The sequence below is a fragment of the Muntiacus reevesi genome, chromosome 3 (genome assembly GCF_963930625.1).
Source record: "Muntiacus reevesi chromosome 3, mMunRee1.1, whole genome shotgun sequence".
Taxonomy (NCBI): Eukaryota; Metazoa; Chordata; class Mammalia; order Artiodactyla; family Cervidae; genus Muntiacus; species Muntiacus reevesi.
This window is the reverse complement of record NC_089251.1, coordinates 74,369,727-74,391,083: the sequence shown is the minus strand read 5'-3', so window position 1 is coordinate 74,391,083 and position 21,357 is coordinate 74,369,727. Positions and strand designations below refer to the sequence as shown.

General features: G+C 44.0%; 1 protein-coding gene across 2 annotated transcripts in view; it reads left to right on the top strand.

The window, feature by feature from the left end:
- Window positions 1-21,357, top strand: part of PRKCE (protein kinase C epsilon) — a 535,687-nt gene that overhangs the window by 432,047 nt on the left and 82,283 nt on the right. For both annotated transcript variants that reach the window (XM_065929344.1, XM_065929345.1), the window contains exon 12: window positions 12,778-12,932. In XM_065929344.1, coding sequence (XP_065785416.1) covers window positions 12,778-12,932 — 155 coding nt within the window. The remainder of the gene's footprint in view (window positions 1-12,777; window positions 12,933-21,357) is intronic.

Below are 21,357 nucleotides of genomic sequence, written 5' to 3'. Positions count from 1 at the left end.
TTTATTTACGCTCTGTCATCTAATGAAAGTATTAGTGAAGTGGTATGGAAATCCTCTCCAGCCTGCCTACAGCCACCAGCCTTGCCACTTAATATTTAAAACAATGTGACCAAGTGTTCAGAATCCACTTGAACACTGAGTTGTATGTATATGTTAGTGTATTATTTCCAAGTTGCCAATTTTCCCCAGCTTAGCACATTTTAATTTCGGCTTTATTAAAGGAGTCAGAACATGAAAGGAGATTTAGCACAGTGGAGATGTCAGCAGAGCTTCCTTGCCATTGTGACATGGTTTATTTGGTTCAGGGCAGCCATGCATATGAATCCAACAAGGTGTCTATAGGACTGAAAGTCAAGCCAAGTGGGACTGATAAAAAGGAAAAGACAAGAAATACAATTATGTGGTGAAACCACAGCTCTTTAACTGTGGGTGGGAATTTCAGGCCCTTGATTTGATTTTATATGGTCCCATAGTTACAAAACCATGGTATAGCATGGTATCAGCTATATAGTAAGTGCTTTATTATGGCATTAGTGGAGTGGGTGGTGTTCTGCCCGTAGTCCGAATCCCCGATCGGGAAAGAAGACTCCTCGAGACAATGCAACTTGCAATAGGGGAATTTATTACTGACTCGAGCCAAGGCCTCCCACCCTCACCAAGGGTGTGAGGAAGAAAATACCAGTTCTCTCGGGTATTTATTGGGTACAATCGGGTAGTTGGCGCAAGCGGATTGGTTACACAGTTGCAAGGCAATTTTTGTTGGCCCAATCCTTGTGGGCTTTCAGCTTTCCCCTGATGGGTTCCCTTTTTCTTGCTAGGCACATGTTGATTGGCTGGCTCCAGGTGGCCTGATAATTATGTTACCCCGGGAAACCAGGCCTACTCCTAATCTAGGCTGCCTGTCACGGCGTTAGCCGTGACAGACTCACAGGTGGATGAACCCAGCATGGTGTGAAGCATTGTAAGAACACAGCCAGATGCAGGAGACATGACCCCAGTCATTCCAGAAGATTCCTCCTGTTGTAGAAAGCCATGGTTTTCCTAAGAGTACCTTGTCTGTCAGAGCCCTGGGCTTGAGGAAGACTAGAAGCCACTGGTCCAAGAATTTATACTCTGGTTGGACTTACCAGTACATAAAATTCTCACAAAAAGGTGCAGAACCAAATGCAGTGAAATCACCTAATCTTGATGTCACAAGCCAGGGCAGTTGTCCGATCCAGTGGTTCCCGAACCTCTCTGAGCATTAAGAGTTACCTGGGGAATTTAAAATGAAGTGGACATTCCCAGGGCCTAGCCAGAATTAGAAACTCTGATCAAGGGTTCTGGAAATCTGTATGCTTTAAAGTGCTCTCACAGGATACTGTGGCTCGGCCAGTTCACTTGACCTGTCCCCTCGATGAACAAAGAGAGTTTCTGTTAACAACCCTGCAAAGTAATGATCCACCCAAGGCTGACATCCTCAGGTTGGAAGGAACTTGCTGCAGAACAAGGCAGCAGGACCCAGGCAGAAGATGGGGGTTCTCTAAAGTGCTTCCTCAAAGTGAAAGTCGCTCAGTCATGCCTGACTCTTTGTGACCTCATGGACTGTGCAGTCCATGGTATTCTCCAGGCCAGAATACTGGAGTGGGTAGCCTTTCCCTTCTCCAGGTGATCTTCCTGACCTAGGGATCAAACCTGTGTCTCCTGCATTAGCAGGCGGATTCTTTACCACTGAGTCAGTTCTGCCTAGGCTCCATCTCTAGCATCTGAATTGGAGACCAGAGACACTCATTTAGTTCTTCTCTACCAGCTAGACATACAACAAGCCTAGAGAGGATGTGGAGACACCAGAAAAGGGCATCTTGAGCCCCAGCTGTTGGGCCTTACATTCTGCTGGAGACGCAGGAAGGTATATTCTGGGGCAGTCAGAGTTTGATGCAGTCACACACCAGATCGGGAAGGGAAGCCTGAGCTCATGAAAAGAGCATTGATAAAGGACAAGACTACATGTGGGCCTTGGCTGGATGGGAAGATGGGCTTAGAACAAGAATACTTTCATTCCTGTGCTTAAAAACACAAAGAGTGTTCTTTCAGTTCTTAACTTCAGCTGCTGACTGCTGGTGACAGTGGTGAAAATGGACTCCAGTGAGCAACCAGTGTTTCCTTTCTTTTTAAACTGACTCTTGGTATCATTAAAGAGAGATCTGGCCTGCCCAGAATGGGTAGACCAGATTCTAGGTGGGTAGCAGGGACTCATGAAATCTCTGCAAGATGACCAGACTGCTAAGTTGGGCAAATGAGTCAGGGGAGAGTTTCCTGCTGCTTTGCTGCTTTCCTGGAGTCCAGGTCAACAATCAGTGACAGAGGATGATAGCCAGAAGCCACACCCCAGGAGCAGCACTTCATGGAGAAAGCAGTTCGTGGGTGAAGAACCAGGAGAAAGCCTGGTGCTATGAGGTGATGCTGACACTCTGGTGATGCAATGGAATAAAAGGAAGAGCCTCAGGAAAACCACACCATTGTACATTTCATTGCCATGTTCCCCATCTACCCCTCTGACTCTGTCATTTTCAAAGAGAAAAATTAACAAGTCATTATTCCTACTTACCTTCAGATGTTGCTCTTATTCATAGCACAGGGTCACTCTAGTGTCATCATCGTTGAGATGTAGCCTATTTGGGGGCTGTCCTGTATGTCCTGTCACATCACGTGATAGAAACTTCATTTTTCCTAAGATGTTGACGACCCCGTGAAAGGCAAGTATTCTCTGACTGATCCCAAAACCCTCCCCTTTTCCTGGCTTTCACACACGGATGAGAGTGCCTGGGGCAGGATGGCAGTAACTTGAAGTTGTTCCCTGGCCTAAGTGTAATAATCCCTCTAATCAGAGGCAGGAAATGTTTATTTTGAGCTTAATCGAATGAGTCCGTTTAGTATAGCTTTTAGGTCACTTTAAACTGTGGGTGTCCTATGTACTTCAAATAAGTAGAGTTTAAAGCAGTTGGAAACAAGTATCAGATGGACATGAATGAAATTTATACCTTCTCAGCTAGCAGGCTTTTGTGTGAAATTTTTGCTCTTTGACTAATTCTGATTAGGTTAATACCTTCCCCCAAGAAAATACTTCTCCATTTTTATCCAAAGAAGGGTGGACTTTACCCCTCTGTGGCCTATAGAAGTTTGTTATAAGAAATAGCAATGTGAAAACTCATTCTGTGTTTTCTGTACCACTCTTGACATTGATGGAATTGACCGTGGCTGTAGGAATTTGGTTGAGATAAATCTAAATTTGGGGAAAGACTACAACAGGGTTGTTATTCTAGAGTAAGGCCTTGCACAATGGAAGGTGAAAGGGGAGAAAGCTGAGAAGGACTGAGAATGTGTGAAAATTAATTTTTTAAACAACATGTTTCAGGTGATAATTATTGTTGCATAAGAATTTACATAATCAATCATAATTATTATTCAGATAAGACTTTCATTCTCTGTTAGTTGGCAGGTAAGTCTTCAGTGAAAGGAAAGATCATTTCTTTTTATTCTCCATACCTCTCTTTCACCTAACTCAGTGGAAAGTCTATGAGAGCAATTAAACAAGGCTCTGCCTGTAGTCTATATATGGTATGTCTAGAATCCCACTCATGAGTGCCTGTTTTTAGTTTATTGTGATGATGGCTGTGCTTTCTTGATGAGGAAATAAAATTGATTAATAGTTTAGTTTGATAGTTAAGTTTCCCAAAGTGGTTGGATCTTTCCTTTCTTTTGACCCAAGAAGTATAATAGAGAAGGAGAACGGTTGCTTGCTGTTCTTTCTCAAAGATAATAAAACAGTTTACACAGTGGAAATAGAGAGGAGAAGGGATAATAACTTCAAGCAATCTCCCATCAATCCATCATGAACTCTACTTTTAGAACAGTTTTTAAATCAGCTTTAATTATGCCATTTTATAGCTCAGAAGGTTCCTAGGTTCTTTGTTTCTCCCCTGTGTTTTCAGAACCATCTCTCTTCCTGCTCCACCACCCAGTCTCTCTCCTTCATACCCATATCCAAGTGTTTTCACTGCCGCATTCCTACCCTCCTCATCCCCACAGGCAGTGGTCACTTTTGCTTGCCTCTGCCCTTCATGTGCGGAGAAGGCAATGGCGACCCACTCCAGTGTTCTTGCCTGGAGAATCCCAGGGACAGCGGAGCCTAGTGGGCTGCCATCTGCAGGGTCGCACAGAGTCGGACACGACTGAAGCGACTTAGCAGCAGCAGCAGCAGCAGCAGCAGCATTCATGTGTGTGCTTCTAACTCACCAGGCCCTCCACTCCTCCCACCTTCTGTTCAAGACCTTAATTGTGGTCTTTTGCATAATTCAGATTTGTCTCAACCAAATCCCAAGGCAATGGCCATTTCCATCAATACCAGTTGTATTATGAAAAATAAAATACAGAAAGAGATTTTCTTATGGCCTTTTCTTATAATGATCTTCTCTAAGTGCTAAGGCTTGGATGATAGACATTTCTTCTCTAAGGGCCTAAGAAGCTAAGGGCGCAGATACATAGGTTTCACGTCTGATTTGATACAAGACAGTTTAGCACATAATGACAGAGCTTTTTATGTTGCTTTGTATGATTTACTGTGTTCAATTCCTGGTGCCTAGAAACCAAGCCCATGGCTTATACCATCTTCCATATCCCCCAGTCACCTACCCTAGGTCTGGGCACCCAGGACAGACCTGTTGAGTTGATAGGTTATAAGATGGAGACATGGAGAGGAAAAGGAGATGCTACAAGTGTGAGGTCAGGCTCCCTGATTTCCTTAGATGTGGTACATTAAAGAAATCATTCATCCTGTCACTGGTGCATCAAAGGCAGACTGTTCCAAGTCCAGTCTTTTGTTGGGCAGTCATGTGAAATTGATTTAAATGCGATAGAATCTTTGCACATGTAAACAGCTAACAAACTGTGGTGAATGTGTGTCCAAACAAATCCAGTTGGCAGGACATGCAGTGCTGCTGAGAGGAAGCCTCTGGCTATCCATCACACCTTGAAAGATGAACGGGGCGGGCCAGATTTTCCCTTCTAAGTTAGGAAAGGTTAGCACTCTGGGAAAATGGAGCCCAAAGGGAATTTCAAACACATGGTGTGGCCCTTCTAGCTTGCAGGTCGTTATTACCTATTCTTACCCTAAATGGCCATGACATATAATCTCTTTCCTAATTTTATTAATTTACTTACTATCACAAGACCATAACTTTTTAGACATTCAGGTGTGACTAAGGGAGGAGGAGATAGAATAAGGCTTTTAAAATCTTTGATTACCTCAGAAAACGTATTTGCTTACTTTACCAGGAAGTTGGGTTTTTTGTTTTGTTGTGTTTTCTACCCATGCCAAGAGGGGATTAATGAATGAGTAGCTGCTGGGTTTGCCAGCTTTCTTTTGATTTCAGTTTATGTAATTAAGCAGTTCCCAGAATGACTTCAGGTTCTCACTCTGCATCAAAACATGCTTCTCAAATGGGTTAGGTGTGGAGACCAGAAATAATCCAGACTCACTGAATAGAGGGAGGAGGAGTGAAAAACTTCTCTTGCTCTAAAAGCAGTCCCTCCTGTGTCAAAAGGGTTGACCATGCTTTGGGGCCACGCACATTGAGCTGTATTGAGTAGAAAAGTAATTAAAACTGAAGTTCAAATGGGCTAAAGTTAGAATAACTCGAAATGAGGTTAACAATAGAAATAACATGGGGAAATCAACTCTTCTTACAATTGAATTTCTAGCAACCAGAGTCTTCTCCATGGTGGGCATTCAAGACTTCATGCATTCACCAAAGACACTCTAGGAACCCACTGTGTTTCAGGCTCCATTCTAGTTGTTGGGGATACAGTGAGAAGCTAATGAGAACCCCTCCCTTAAGGTGCTAACATGGAGTGAATGTTGGACGAGCAGATTTTTATTGAGCACCTCTGAGCTAGTAGTGGCCGTGGCATTGCTGGGAAGTCTAAGGTTATGTTCCTCAAGGAACTGGCCGTCTCATGGGGAAGTGAAATCATCTATCCATGGAACCAAAGAACTGTTCAAAGCTGTCCCAAATACTGGGTGCTGAAACAGACAGACCCCTTGAGGGTGAAATGGTCAGATTGGGCACTCATGGGCACTTTCTATAGGCAGGAGGTTCACTGCAGTAGGCTGACTCACCTTGAAGCCTTTAACTCCCTCAGCAGTAAGAGACTGCAGATACAAATATCAGAGCATCTTTTGATTTTACTTCTCTTATAGCCCCCTGAGCTGTTTAGGTATTCTATCCACATTATGCTTGTTTTAAAGGGAATTATAGGCACTTTTCTTTGGGGTTAGGCTAATTCCCTTAGAAACCAAGAGGGTAGAGTTACCAACAGTTCCCACCCTCATGAAGTATACAGACTACTGAGAGAGAAAGACATAAATCAAGGACACAAATCAACCCCCCACTGGAGAGTGTAGCATGTAAGAGGAGGTTTTGACCTGGTCAGAAAAGTCAAGGACAGCTTCCTACAAGAAAAGATGGCTGCACTGAAATCTGAAGGATGAGGAGGAATTAATTAGGTGAAAGGCCAGGGAGACACATGCCAGGCAGAGGGAGCAGCGTGAGCAAAGGCCCTGTGGCTGGAGGGAGTTTTCCATTGAGGTGAAGGGAACAGCTGGGAGTAAAATGACTGAGAATTAGATAGGGCCAGATCACACTACCCATGAGGCATATTAGGGAGTTTTCTATTTATTCCAAGAGTAATATGCAACCCTTGAAAGGATCAGTAGAATGAGGAAAGGAAGGGGGATACACTGTAATAAGATTTTCATTTCAGCAGGGTAACTCTGCCCGCAGTGTGGTCAGTGTTTGGTGTGGGGACTGGAATCAATGTAGGGAGCACCAGTGAGAAGGCACTTGCAAGAATCTCAACAAGAGATGATAACTGCTTGGGCCAGAATGGTGGCCACAGTGGTGGCAGCAACAGAAGGAAGTAGGCAAATGTAACAGGTACAAAGGTAATAAGTGCAAAGGTACAAAAGGTAAAAGCAATAGGACTTGGTGATGGATATGAGGGATAAAGAGGAGGCGGGTATTGAGAATGGCTTTTCAGGTTTCTGACTTATACACTTGGCTGGATGGTGAAGCCCTGCCCTGAGACAGGCACCCTGGATGAGGACCAGTTTGCCAGGGGAAGATTATGAAGCAGTTTGGAACATGTTGGGTTTGAGTGCCTTTGAGGCATCAGAGAGAGATGTCAGAAACACAACTGGGTAAATGGGTTCCCAGATTGGAGGAGAGGTCTAGGATGGAGAGAGATGTTTGTGAGTCATCAGTGTCAAGGTGCATTAGACACTGTGGGTGTGGATGAGATCACTCAGCGAGTACAGAAAGGGGAGGAGAGGGGAGGGCATCCAACCTCGCCTTGTGGGATTCCAACACCTAATGGCTGGGGAAAGGAGAAGCCTACAAAAGCAGGCAGAACAAACCTGCCAGAACCACAGGGAGAATAGCAGCTGAAAGCCAAGGAAAGCAAGCATTTGTTGGGAGAGGAGGTCATCAGGGGAAAATAATGCTGAAAGATAGGGGAAATGAAGACTCAATAATGCAATAATAACTATCATACTAATAGCTTTAATATTATAGTAATAATCATCATCAACAGTCTTTATGGAGCCCCAATTATGAGCCAGGCACTTTAACATATAATTTAATCCTCATAAGAATTTTGTAAGGCAGGTCCTGTTATCATCCTCATTTTCATGATAGAGAACACTGAGCACAGAGAGCTGAAGTCATTTGCCTGAGGTCACACAGCCAATGAGTGAAGAAATCAGGATGAAAGCTCTTCTTTCTCACTCCATGGCCCCTGTCCTTAAATGCCTTGTGTCTGGTGTTGGGGAATAAAAAGCAGCCAGGGAGGCAGGGTGGGGAGGGGAGATTTAGAAATTTGGATTCTTTCAAGCAAAGGCAAGAAAATGTTCCGTGGTTGCTAAAGCCCAAGTCCAAGTTGGTGACCAGGAACTGGTATTGCAGCAACTGTTTCTGATGATGGTTCAGCTAGATTAGGGCAGTGTTGAATGCATGACAAAGCTATATTTGCCATGGGAAAGCCTTGCTCCAAGTGCTCTAGGGCATTGGTTCTCAAAGTGGGAGCTCCGGGCCAGCAGCCTAACATCACCTGCGAACTAAGAGATGCAGATTCTCAGGCTCCAACCGAGACCATCTGAACCAGAAACTCTGCGGGGCAGGAGCGGAGGAGGAATCCATGTTCTAACAAACCTCTGTGAGATTCTGATGCAGAAGTTTGAGAACCTTGTTCTTGGGAGACCCTTGAAAAAGAGGAAAACCCTAATAACATATGATCCATATATCTCACCTTGGCAGCAACCAGGTGGGAGAGTGTTTCTTAACCCTGGCTGCCCACTGTAATCACATGAGGAGCTTTGAGAACTAATATTGCCGGAGTCTACCCTCAGAAATTCTGCTTTCATTGGGTTGGCATTGATCTGATCATTTGAAATTAGGATTTGAATGGGGAATAGATGATTGAATGAATGGTTGGCTTCTGAACACTTCTGAGTACCTGGTTGGACCTGGGGGAGAAAACAAGGCAGGCTTTGAAGGGGAAGGTCAATACAAATGGAAGCTAGATCTTAGGTGCTTTGTGAATACCAGTAAAGCTTGAATAATTCTGGAGGTCGTGGTGGGGAGAGAAGGTAGTCTGAATTTATACAATTCTAAAGGATGACTTAGTTTAAAAGAGATGCCAATTATAAAGTAGATATGTGGTCAAGACTGCTCCATGAATAAAATATTATTGTTATTTTTCAGTTCAGTTCAGTTCACTTGCTCAGTCATGTCTGGCTTTTTGCGACCCCATGGACTGCAGCACGCCAGGCCTCCCTGTCCATCACCCACTCCCAGAGTTTACTCAAACTCATGTCCATTGAGTCGGTGATGCCATCCAACCATCTCATCCTCTGTCGTCCCCTTATCCTCCCACCTTCAATCTTTCCCAGCATCAGGGGCTTTTCAAATGAGTCAGTTCTTCGCATCAACTGGCCAAAGTATTGGAGTTTCAACTCAGCATCTGTCCTTCCAGTGAATATTTAGGACTGATTTCCTTTAGGATGGACTGGCTGGATCACCTTGCAGTCCAAGGGACTCTCAAGAGTCTTCTCCAACACCACAGTTCAAAAGCATCAATTCTTCGATGCTCAGCTTTCTTTATAGTCCAACTCTCACATCCATACATGTCTACTCGAAAAACCATAGCTTTGACTAGATGGACCTTTGTTGCAAAGTAATGTCTGCTTTTTCATAAGCTGTCTAGGTTGGTCACAACTTTTCTTCCAAGGAGAAGTGTCTTTTAATAATGTCATGGCTGTAGTCACCATCTGCAGTGATTTTGGAGCCCCCCAAAAGAAAGTCTGTCACTGTTTCCACTGCTTCCCCATCTACTTGCCATGAAATGATGGGACTATATGCCATGACCTTAGTTTTCTGAATGTTGAACTTTAAGCCAACTTTTTCACTCTTCTCTTTCACTTTCCTCAAGAGGCTCTTTAGTTCCTCTTGGCTTTCTCCCGTAAGAGTGGTGTCATCTACATATCTGAGGTTACTGATATTTCTCCCAGCAATCTTGAGTCCATCTTGTGCTTTATCCAGCCCAGCATTTCTCATGAGGTACTCTACATTTAAGTTAAATAAGCAGGGTGACAATATACAGCCTTGACGTACTCCTTTTCCTATTTGGAACCAGTCTGTTCCATGTCCATTTCTAACTGTTGCTTCTTAACTTGCATACAGATTTCTCAGGAGGCAGGTCAGGTGGTCTGCTATTCCTATCTCTTGAAGAAGTTTCCACAGTCTGTTGTGATTCACACAGTCAAAGGCTTTGGTGTAGTCAATAAAGCAGAAGTAGATGTTTTTCTGGAATTTTCTTGCTTTTTTGATGATCCAATGGATGCTGGCAATTTGATTTCTAGTTCCTCCGCCTTTTCTAAAACCAGCTTGAACATCTGGAAGTTCACGGTTCACATACTGTTGAAGCCTGGCTTGGAGAATTCTGAGCATCACTTTGCTAGCGTGTGAGATGAGTGCAATTGTGCAGTAGTTTGAGCATTCTTTGGCATTGCCTTTCTTTGGGATTGGAATGAAAACTGACCTTTTCCAGTCCTGTGACCACTGCTGAGTTTGCCAAATTTGCTGGCATATTGAGGGCAGCACTTTCACAGCATCATCTTTTCAGATTTGAAATAGCTCAACTGGAATTCCATCACCTCCACTAGCTTTGTTCGTAGTAATGCTTCCTAAGGCCCACTTGACTATGCATTCCAGGATGTATGGCTCTAGGTGAGTGATCACACCATCGTGATTATCTGGGTCATAAAGATCTTTTTTGTATAGTTCTGCTGTGTATTCTTGCCACTTCTTCTTAATATTTTCTGCTTCTGTTAAGTCCATACCATTTCTGTCCTTTACTGTGCCCATCTTTGCATGAAAAGTTCCCTTGGTATCTCTAATTTTCTTGAAGGAATCTCTAGTCTTTCCCATTCTGTTGTTTTCCTCTATTTCTTTGCACTGATCACCGAGGAAGCCTTTTTTTTTTTTTTTTTTTTAATCTCTCCTTGCTATTCTTTGGAACTCTGCATTCAAATGGGTGTATCTTCCCTTTCCTCCTTTGCCTTCTCTTCTCTTCTTTTCACAGCTACTTGTAATGCCTCCTCAGACAACCATTTTCCCTTTTTGCATTTATTTTTCTTGGGGATGGTCTTGATCACTGCCTCCTGTACAATGTCATGAACCTTTGTCCATAGTTCTTCAGGCACTCTGTCTATCAGATCTAATCCCTTGAATCTATTTTTCACTTCCACTGTATAATCATAAGGGATTTGATTTAGGTCAAACCTGAATGGTCTAGTGGTTTTCCCTACTTTCTTCAATTTAAGTTTGAATTTGGCAATAAGGAGTTCATGATCTGAGCCACAGTCAGTCCCCAGTCTTGTTTTTGCTGGCTGTATAGAGCTTCTCCATCTTTGGCTGCAAAGAATGTAATCATTATTATAATCTGATTTTGGTGTTGACCATCTGGTGATGTCCATGTGTATAGTCTTCTCTTGTGTTTTTGGAAGAGGGTGTTTGCTATGACCAGTGCATTTTCTTGGCAAAACTCTATTAGCCTTTGCTAATTGTGATTTTTACTCAGTCTTAATTGAAATGATTCTACTAATTTTAATCAAAGATAATCTGCTGACACCCTCCTAGCAGCTTTGCTGAGACTGTGTCTATATGTTAAGAATGTTCTCTGACCCTCCAGCCTCCCAGACCTCACTGCTCCCTCTTTGCTCCATGGACCTTCCTCCGTGGCTGACCTGGTCAGTTTACTGGTCCCCAAGCACTGTCACACTGTTCCCATGTCCTAGTATTTGTTGGTGCCTCCCCCTATCTCCTCCTCCTCTCAGGGAGGGCCTGTCTCCTTCTAGAATCCTCCATGGACCCCCAGTTCAGAGAATTCCCCTTTCTCCTAATCATTTTAGCACCAAATATCTTTAAGGCCCTCTGGTCCTATTTAGTTTTCATCATTCTGCACATTTCCCATCTCTGGCCCTGGATCATAAGCCTTATGTTTAAGGCTTATAACCCCACCCCCAACATTCAGGACAGTGATGGCTTACAACTTTTTGCCTCCTGCCCAGCACAGCACCCCATACTCTACAGGTTCAGGAAATAGTAGTCAAGAAACTGTACAAAAAGTGAATTTCAGCCCCTCTTCTTCCCATATCATCATGATGTGCAGATAAGAAGGCACCACCCCCAATGAGATGTGATTATGGTTTGGCCATTCCTGAGGGCAAAATCCATTTGTTAGCACACCAAGGTGGAGATCCCAGAGGGAGCATCCTCCAAAGTGAGACGTGGCCCCCTCCACGGGAGGGGCTCTCACCATCTCATTAGTCCATGTTGTTTTGTATTATGTTCCAGGACTGCCTTAGCAGCACCACAAATTTGGTGGTTTAAAATAACAGAAGTCTCTCCTCTCACATTTCTGGAGGTCAGACGTCTGAGACCAGTGTCACTGAGCCAGAGTCCAAGTGCTGATGGAGCCATGCTCCCTCCAGAGGCTCTAGGACAGACCCTTCCCTGCCTCTTCCAGCTTCTGGCGGCTCCAGCTTCTGGCAGCACCACCTTCCTTGGCTTGTGGCCACTTCATTCCAATCTCTGCTTCCTTGGTCACACCACTTTCTTCTCCCTTCTCAAATCTCCCTCTACCTACCTCTTATAAGGACATTTGTGACTGCATTTAAGGCCCATGCTGGTGATCCAGAATAATCTCCCCAACTCAAGATCCTTAACTTCATCACAACTGTTAAGTTCTTTTTTGCCATCTCAGGTAACATTTACACATTAAGGGATTAGGACTTGGATATCTTTGGAGCAGCCGTGTTGTAACCTACCACACAGACAAAGGTAACTGGAGCCTCCAAAGGGACAGAGACTTGTCCAAGGTCACACTTCAAGGTTGTAACAGAAATTAGACAGAGATCCCAGTCTTCTTTCTGTCAATCTTGGACTCCTCCCACTAGACCATGCTGGTTCCTGTGAAAGCAAGACAAAGGTCTTAGAATAACACTTCATACTCTGATTCCTTGTCTTCTCTCTGGAACATGTGCTACTAGAATTCCCCCACCTGTGCACCCTGCCCCCGCTGGAGTCCCAGTTCCATTACTTTGAACTCATTGTACATTTGCTGGCCTGTGTGGGCAGCTACAACGGACTCACTAAATGGCATTTTCTCCTCTCCCTTCAGGACCGCCTCTTTTTTGTCATGGAGTATGTGAATGGTGGGGACCTCATGTTCCAGATTCAGCGCTCCCGAAAATTCGATGAGCCTCGTTCCCGGTTCTATGCTGCAGAGGTTACATCAGCTCTCATGTTCCTCCACCAACATGGAGTCATCTACAGGTACCTCTCCTCACCTCCTCTCTTCCCTAGAAGTGAAAAAATAGAGAGTTCTCTGGATGCTTGAACTGACTTTGGCTTCCAGTCAACTGGTCTCTTAGCAACTCACTTTAAATTAGTTGTTTGTTTCAATTTGCTTACAGAGGGCTTTTTTGGGGGCTGTTTATCACTATAAATGTTAATATTTGAATAGCCCTGGGAGATCTGATCCACTGTTTGTGCCAGTTTTGATTGAAAACTTAAGCAGGACATTTTAAAGGCCCAGTGCCAAGTAACCTTGGGGTGACCTTCATTTCTTTCCCCCCTGCCACCCCAACCCTCTTCCTTGAACATCAGGGCATTCTCTGTACTTTTTCCTTCTGTGCCATGAACTTCCTCCCCTTCCCAACCTCTTGCCACTTCCTGAGTTTGTTTGGCTTAGTTGTCTCCAGCAGATAGAATCAGAGAAGGAGGAGTTCCTTGAGGGGTCTCAGTGTTTATGATCTAGGAGGGAAGAGGGGAGGGGAACTAGACAGTGTCTAACAGGAAGTGACTCTCTGCAGATCATCCAGTCCCTTGTTACTGCCTTGTCCCCCTTCCAAGAAAACATGGAACACACACACACACACACACACACACACACACACACACAAATTTTCCAGTAAAAGAGCAGTACTACTTACGCAGGCTCTTCTGTGAGGTCAGGAATTCTGGGAGGAGTAAATATTTATAATTAGCAACAAGGACACTAAAGTTCCTTCAGGTTTTTTTCAATGATTGTCAATTTCTTTACTTAGATTTTGCGTCCTCCTTTTTCCTTCAATTGGGTTGAAGAATAGCTGGCTTGATTCAGCCCAAAACTAATCCCTCACCAGAACTTCACTGGCCCCGCTCTGGAAGCAATGCCCTAACTAAAAAAAAAATGTTCTCCAAGGGTTTATGAAATCAACCCTCAGCTTCCTTAAGTCCCTCTGCTCAAAAATAGTCAGTGGCTCCCTATGGCCTGCATAACAAAGCCCATACTTTCTAGCCTACTATTATGGTCCTCCCCGTCACAAGTCCACATATTTGTTTCCTGTTACTGCATAACAAATTACCACAAATGCAGTGGCTTAAAGCGTTGATTATTTCACAGTTCCCACAGGGCAGAAGTCTAGGCACAGCATACCTGGGTCTCTCTGCTGTGATCAAGGTGTCAGCCAGGCTGCTTTCTTATTGAAGTTTGAGCTCCTCTTCCAGGCTCACATGTTATGGGCAGAATTCATTTTCTTGCAAATGGAGAATACACGTGCCTTCCTCATGGTCAGCAGGAGTGAAAGCCTTTCCTGCTTTGAGTCTCTAACTTCAGGGAGGTCTGGACCCTCTTTGAAAAGGATCACTTTATTCGTTTGGGCCTACCCAGGCTAATCTCCCTTTTAACTCAAAGTTGAATCATTTAGGGACCTTAATTATGCCTGCAGATCCCTTGTCCCTTGCCCTATGATGTCATAATTGCGAGTGATGTCGCATCCCTTTCCACATTGTTTTGGTTGGAGGTAAGTCACAGTTTCTCCACCATACACAAGGGGAAGGGGTTATGGGATTATACCAGAGTGTGAAACATTGGGGGTCACCTTAGATTATGTCTACTACAGCCCAGTACACCTCACTTCCCGTGATCTCTTGAATCTACCAAGGTTCTTGCATGTTTATGTGCTAAGTCACTTCAGTCTTAGCAACTCTGGCCAACTCTGTGCAACGCTATGGGCTGCAGGCTGTCAGTCTCCTCTCTCCATGGGATTCTCCAGGCAAGAATACTGGAGTGGGTTGCCATGCCCTACTCCAGGGGATCTTCCTGACCCAGGAATCGAACCTGAATCTCTTACATATCCTGCACTGGCAGGCAGGTTCTTTACCACTAGTGCCACGTGGGAACCCAAGGTTCTTAGCTTGCGTCAAGCTCACCTGGCAATTCCCTGCTTTCTTGTTCTTCTGTCCTCCTCTTTCCAGCCTGGAAGCCTCATGCAGTACTGCCTGCCTGCTGGAAACCTGGTCCCACCAGACAGAGCAAGTCTCTCCATCCACCACTTTATTTGCAATTTGGGAATGTCACACCTTCTCCCACCTTCTCCCTTAGGACCATGGCTGCTTCTTTATTAACCCATCGACCTTCTTATTTTACATCCTCTTATTATCTTGCACATAGTAAATGATCAAGAAATGACCCTTGGCTTCAGTTTAAATTCCTAATCTCTGCCTCCAAAGCAGCTTGCCAACTAGTTAGAGATACTAGCGTTAGATATGTGAAAATATCACCCATATTACAATGCAGTGCACTCTTAGGAGCCAGTGACTAGAAGAATTGTCATTCACTGAGATATCATCCCTATCTACTCCCAATCAGAGTGGGTATAATCACCCACAGTTTACCAGCATATATTCAGAGATTCCTCTTAAATAGTGGGTGGGGCAAAAGGTTTGTTCCAGGTTTTCCATAACATCTTACAGAAAAACCCGAACAATCTTTTTGGCCAACCCAATAATTTGCCCAAGGCCATGTTCAGTATGTGACAGACTTAGAAAGTGTAACTGATCAGTAGGCTCCTGCTGTACATCATGACACTTGTTATGGGCCTGTCAAGTCCAAGTTCATACTCTTTGCTAGTCATTCCTGGTACTCCAAAACTTGACTTTTCCTTACATTTCTAGTTTCTTTTCCTTTCTGCTTCCCTAGATGAATGCTTGCCTCTCACCTCACCTGTGAACACTTTTGTTCTAGTGACTTTTGTGAGCCATACTTGTCCCCTCTCTTTCTCTCCTTTCCACTTCCCTGGCCATTTCTCCTTAATCTCTATATAACATGGTCTGGTCCTTCTCCCCTCCAACCCCAGTCCTCTAAATACTGGTTTTTCCCAAGGCCTTCATCCCTAAATACTCTCCCTGAGCAATTTCAGCAGTTGCCTGTCTCCAAATGACACCTGTGTGCCCAAGACTCCCGTATCACTGTCTCCAGCCCCCAGTTCTCTCCAGATCCCTGCACAAGACTACTCTCTCAAGATGATCTCCAAGGCTTTCTACTTGCTTTCTCAGGTATTTTGCAAGAGTTTACTGACCTGAGTCACTCACTGCCTCTTGCTTTTCTCCCTCCTATCTTGTCTACCTCCCTCTCCATTGCAGTCCAGTGTTCTTTCAAAGTACAGGCGGATGGTCACATGGTGCCCTTCTTGGCATCCTTCTACCTTCACTAGATAAAGCACAACCCCTTTTGCTGGTCATCAGAATCCATCAGCCCTGGCCCTGGGGCTGCTATGCATGGCTGTGTGACTTGGGCATGGCACGGGAGGGAGGGGCCCAGGCGGTGAGTGGGAGCTGGCACCCAGGTCTGTTCTGCTAGTGCATCTGGCTTCAGCCCAAGGAAGAGATGCCTTCTCTACCTAGAGGAGACCCCTTTTTTTGTTTCTCACAAAGACACCATGCATGCTAAAAGGGCCCTGGTGGCCCCCAATGATCTTTTAATCCTTATCACTATTCCCCCAACTGTGTAACCCACCCTCTATGCCCTCCAGATGAGACCATTCTCCCCCAAATGCCTTTCTCTTTCATTTCTCCAAGTCTTTGTCTCCACTGTCTCTACAATTCCCTTGTTCCCAATCTGTATCTTGCTCAGTGAGGAGCTCCTAGGTCACATCTATGGTCTGACTATCTAAGAGTCCCTTGTTGTTTTTTTTTTTTTTTTTAAAAAAAAAAGGTAGATTCCAGAATACTAGATGAGGGGACTAGATCAGGATATAGATGGGGAAGGAATGGCCATGAGTTGATGATTGCTGAGACTGGGTGTTGGGTACCCGGGGGTTCACTATTATGTCTGCTTTTGTGAATGTTTTAAATTTGCTGTAATAATCATAATTTTTTCCTTAAAGAATAGCAATTCCAGGGTAACATTCCTAGAGTCTTTGATTCATTAGGTCTAGCATGGGATTCAGGAATCTGTACTTTCTTAAAGAATTCCTCAGGTGACTTGGGGACCACAGGTGTAGAAAAGTTCTGTTCTGCTTTCAGGACTGTGTAAGATACCCCTGTTCTGGGAGGTTACCATGACCATTCAGCCTGTCATGGGGATCATGCCTCCCTTGGGTGACAGCATCTCTCTGGTTCAAGCTGGTTCCCTTTGTCAGCCTTGTATTTTTACTTAAGATGCCTATTCTGTGATGGAAAACTCCATGCAGGCGTGCTTACCTGGCCGGCCTAGATTGTTATGCTGCTTGTAGTAAGCGTTCACTAAATACTTGTTTTCATCTCTAATGCTCCAGAACCCTGCAGTCCAGCTGGCTGCTACCTCATCAGTTCAGTTCAGTTCAGTCCCTCAGTCATGTCCCACTCTTTGCAACTCCATGGACTGCAGCACGCCAGGCCTCCCTGTCCATCACCAACTTCCAGAGTTTACCCAGACTCATGTCTGTTGAGTCAGTGATGCCATCTAACTATCTCATCCTCTGTTGTCCCTTTCTCCTCCCACCTTCAGTCTTTCCCAGCATCAGGGTCTTTAAAAATGAGTCAGCCATTCACATGAGGTGGCCAAAGTATTGGAGTTTCAGCTTCAACATCAGTCCTTCCAAGGAACACTCAGGATTGATCTCCTTTAGGATGAACTGGTTGGATCTCCTTGCAGTCCAAGGGACTCTCAGGAGTCTTCTTCAACACCACAGTTCAAAAGCATCAATTCTTCAGGACTCAGCTTTCTTTATAGTCCAACTCTCATACCCATACATGACTTCTGGATAAACCATAGCCTTGACTAGATGGACATTTGTTGGCAAAGTAGTGTCTCTGCTTTTAATATGCTGTCTAGGTTGGTCATAACTTTCCTTCCAAGGAGTAAACGTCTTTTAATTTCATGGCTGCAGTCACTATCTGCTACCTCATACCTGTTCACTTTTGAAAGTCTGTGTTGGAAGCATCTGTTGGAACACACAATTTTTCTTCCTTGACCCTGAATTGCCCCATTCCTGCATGTTTCTCATTTCATAGATGAATTAGGACCACGTGATCTCTCTTTCCCGTGTGCCTTTGTTTGAAGCTGCCGGCACAAGGGTTGTATGATACACGTCCCTGCCTGTTCGCCTGTGAAGCCCAGATGGCAACCGTATTTTGAGTGGTGCAAGGGTTTATCTGGGAGGTTGGCAAGACTAAATTTTGCAGGAGGAACCTCTGCCAAAGTTGAGATAGAATTTTCCAGCCTTCCTGCTGGAGGTTATACACAAACTAATTAGTGGCTAATTGGCCAGGGTTCCGGAACTAAGGGAAGAAGGTGAGTCCAGGCTGACAAGCAGGCTACTCTCCTCTGGGTCTCTCTGGTCAGGTTCCCCACGTGGGTGGCACAGGGCACTGTTTCTGTTTCCTCTGCTCAGCATTCCTAGGAATTCTCTGTGTGCTGGAGTGGGAGCAGATGTTAGCTCACTGTGGGTCCACACTTCCTAACTATGGCTTTTAAACATTTCTTCTCCTCCCTTATGCCTTCACACACACCATGATGGGGGAAGTTTTGAGGGGCAGATATTCTTCTGAAATTTGATGTAGGGAACTTTCTCCTACTGTGCACCATGCTCAGAGCTTATCTGTTTTCCTCTGAGCTGCTCAGGACAGCAGCTGAGTCTCAGGATACTCATCTGTCCATGGGACAAGGAAGCGAGAGGATGGGATCTGCCTCAGACACAGAGGGCAGTGGGGGCCCTGGGAAGAGAACCAGAGGCTTGGCAGACAGAAAGGCATCTTCTTCCACAGTCATAGTTGCCGCAGCAGAGGGTAGTAAAGAACATGGCTTCTGCCCTCTGGCCAAGTGTCTTAACACTAGAAGAATGAATTCTTTCCTTTGTTTTGATAAAACTAAATTCCCGTGTTTCTATATTACAAAAGTAATAGTCATAGGAAAAATCAAAATTTAAACAGAAAAGTAAAATCAGTTTTCTCTTCACCAAACTCATAACCAGCCAGGGCAAAACAAATGAAGAGTTGCTAGAGAATCCTTCAAAAAATCTTGAGCAAGTGATTGGATCTCTTTATGAGTGGCTTCCATGTGAGGTTCAGATAATACCTACCTTGTCTCCTCTCTAAGGTAGTTGAGTGTGGTCATGACAAGTTGAACTATACAGGTAAAAGTGAAGGATGTGAAAAGAAGGGGAAATGATGAGATATTTATGTCAGGTATCATTGATGATTAACTTTTGTCACATTGAGCACTAAAATTTGTTCTTTAACCAGCAGGAGAGGAAGTTGTAAGTTGTAAAGCTCTCCTGCTCCTTTAATTCTCCAAGATTGTCAATCCTCAGTGAGTCATCACCATCAACCCCCAAGAGTTGATCTACGCCTAATGCCAGAACTGAGAGGCCATAGCAGACAGGAGAGAAAAGGGCGTTTCTGCTTTGGCCCTATCTAGGTCACTCTACTCAAGAGGTGCTTAGAAAAGGTTTTCGTGCTGGTGATGATATTTATAAAAGTCAGTGAAGAATTAAGAGCAGGAAACAAAGATTTAATTCAGACTCAGATAACCCTGAATGTAAAATGTCTAGTCCTCTCCAGGACTGGGGGATGAAGCCCAAAGGAAGAACTTGGGAAGGATTTCCCTAGAAAGAGCTGGAGACAGAGGTCTCTGACTATGCTCTCCACGTCTGGCCTTCCCAGGAAATGCATACAGAGTGGTGATGTGCTCTGTAGTCTTGCCTTCCTGGTGGTCTATGGGGGAGATTGTGAGCATAATTTGGGGAGTGACAGCCTGCCTTGATCCTTGGAAACCTTTCCTGCCATGGCCACATGTAGGCGTTTCCTGAGATGAAGGTCTCTGGTTAAAGGCTATGTTAATAACTGGAAGGTCTAATATTTAGAGTCTCGTCTTCTTTCAATATGTTTCGAGTGTAGCTAAGGTTCATACAAAACAGAGGATGTGGAGAGATTGGGGAGATCCCTTCTTCTTTCCTACTCAGTTTCCTAAGACCTGGCCCTTGGAAAATCTCGTGGGGATCTTTGTCCCCACTGAGCACTGTTCTCAGCTGTCAACATTCTCCCACCCATTGTAGAAGACGATACTTTAATGCTTTAGTGTAAAACTCCTAAGGATCTAAGGGTTGAGTATGTGATGAGATGATATCAGTTCCCATGGCAGGAATCGTGGTGTGAATGTTAGATCAAAGGGAACCTCAGAGGTTATCTCATTCGACTCCATTTTATAGGTACAGAACTTGGAAACCGAAACCAGGCAGTAACTTACTCAGGTTTACACAGTGAGGTGTTATAAAACTTAGGTGTTATTTTAATCAGAGATATACATAAAGATTCAAATAGCTCTACCAGGTACTTAAAGAAATGAAAATCTGCGGTGAACATTGGGGTGCACGTGTCTCTTTCAGATCTGGTTTCCTCGGAGTGTATGCCCAGGAGTGGGATTGCTGGGTCATATGGCAGTTCTATTTCCAGTTTTTTAAGGAATCTCCACACTGTTCTCCATAGTGGCTGTACTAGTTTGCATTCCCACCAACAGTGTAAGAGAGTTGCCCTTTCTCCACACCCTCTCCAGCCTCCAACTAATAAAAATAAATGAAAAAAAAAAAGAAATGAAAATCTATTTTCTGCCCTTCCTCTCCAACAATTTCCCCTTCCACAAAGATACCCGCTTGCAATTCTTTTACCTTACCCTTCTAGTATTTCTAAATAAAAGGGTTTTTTCTTTCTTATAGCTGATTGGATTCTGGTATATGCAAAGTGATTCAAAGTGCCCAAATATATATATTTGGTCTTTCCATATTCTTTTCTATCATGCTTTATTACAGGATATTAAATATACTTCCCTGTGCTTTACAGTAAGACCTTGTTATTTATATATTTTAAATATAACAGTTTGCATCTGCTAATCCCAAACTCCTAATTTGTCCTGTCTTCAACCCCGTTTCTCTTGGGTGCCCATAAGTTTGTTTTCTGCCTGTGAGGCTACTTCTGTTTTGTAAATGAATTCATTTGTATCATAATTTAGATTTCACATATAAGTGATGTCATATGATATTTGTCTTTCTCTGTCTTACTTCACTTAGTCTGATAATCTCTAGGCCACCAATGTTGCTGCAAATGGCATGATTTCATTCTTTTTTATGACTGAGTAATATTCTAGCGTGTGTGTGTGTGTGTGTGTGACATGTACCAAATGATCTTTATCTATTCATCTGTTGATGGAATTTAAGTTGCTTCCATGCCTTGGCTATTATAAATTGTGTTGCTATGAACATTGGAGTTTATGTATCTTTTTGAATTAGACTTTTCTTCATACATGTGCCCAAGAGTGGGATTGTTAGAGCATATGGTAACTCTATTTTTAGTTTTTAAAGAGCCTCTGTACAGTTTTCCTCTATTTCTTTGCATTGATCACTGAGGAAGACTCTTATTTCTCCTTGCTATTCTTTGGAACTCTGCATTCAAATGGGTATAT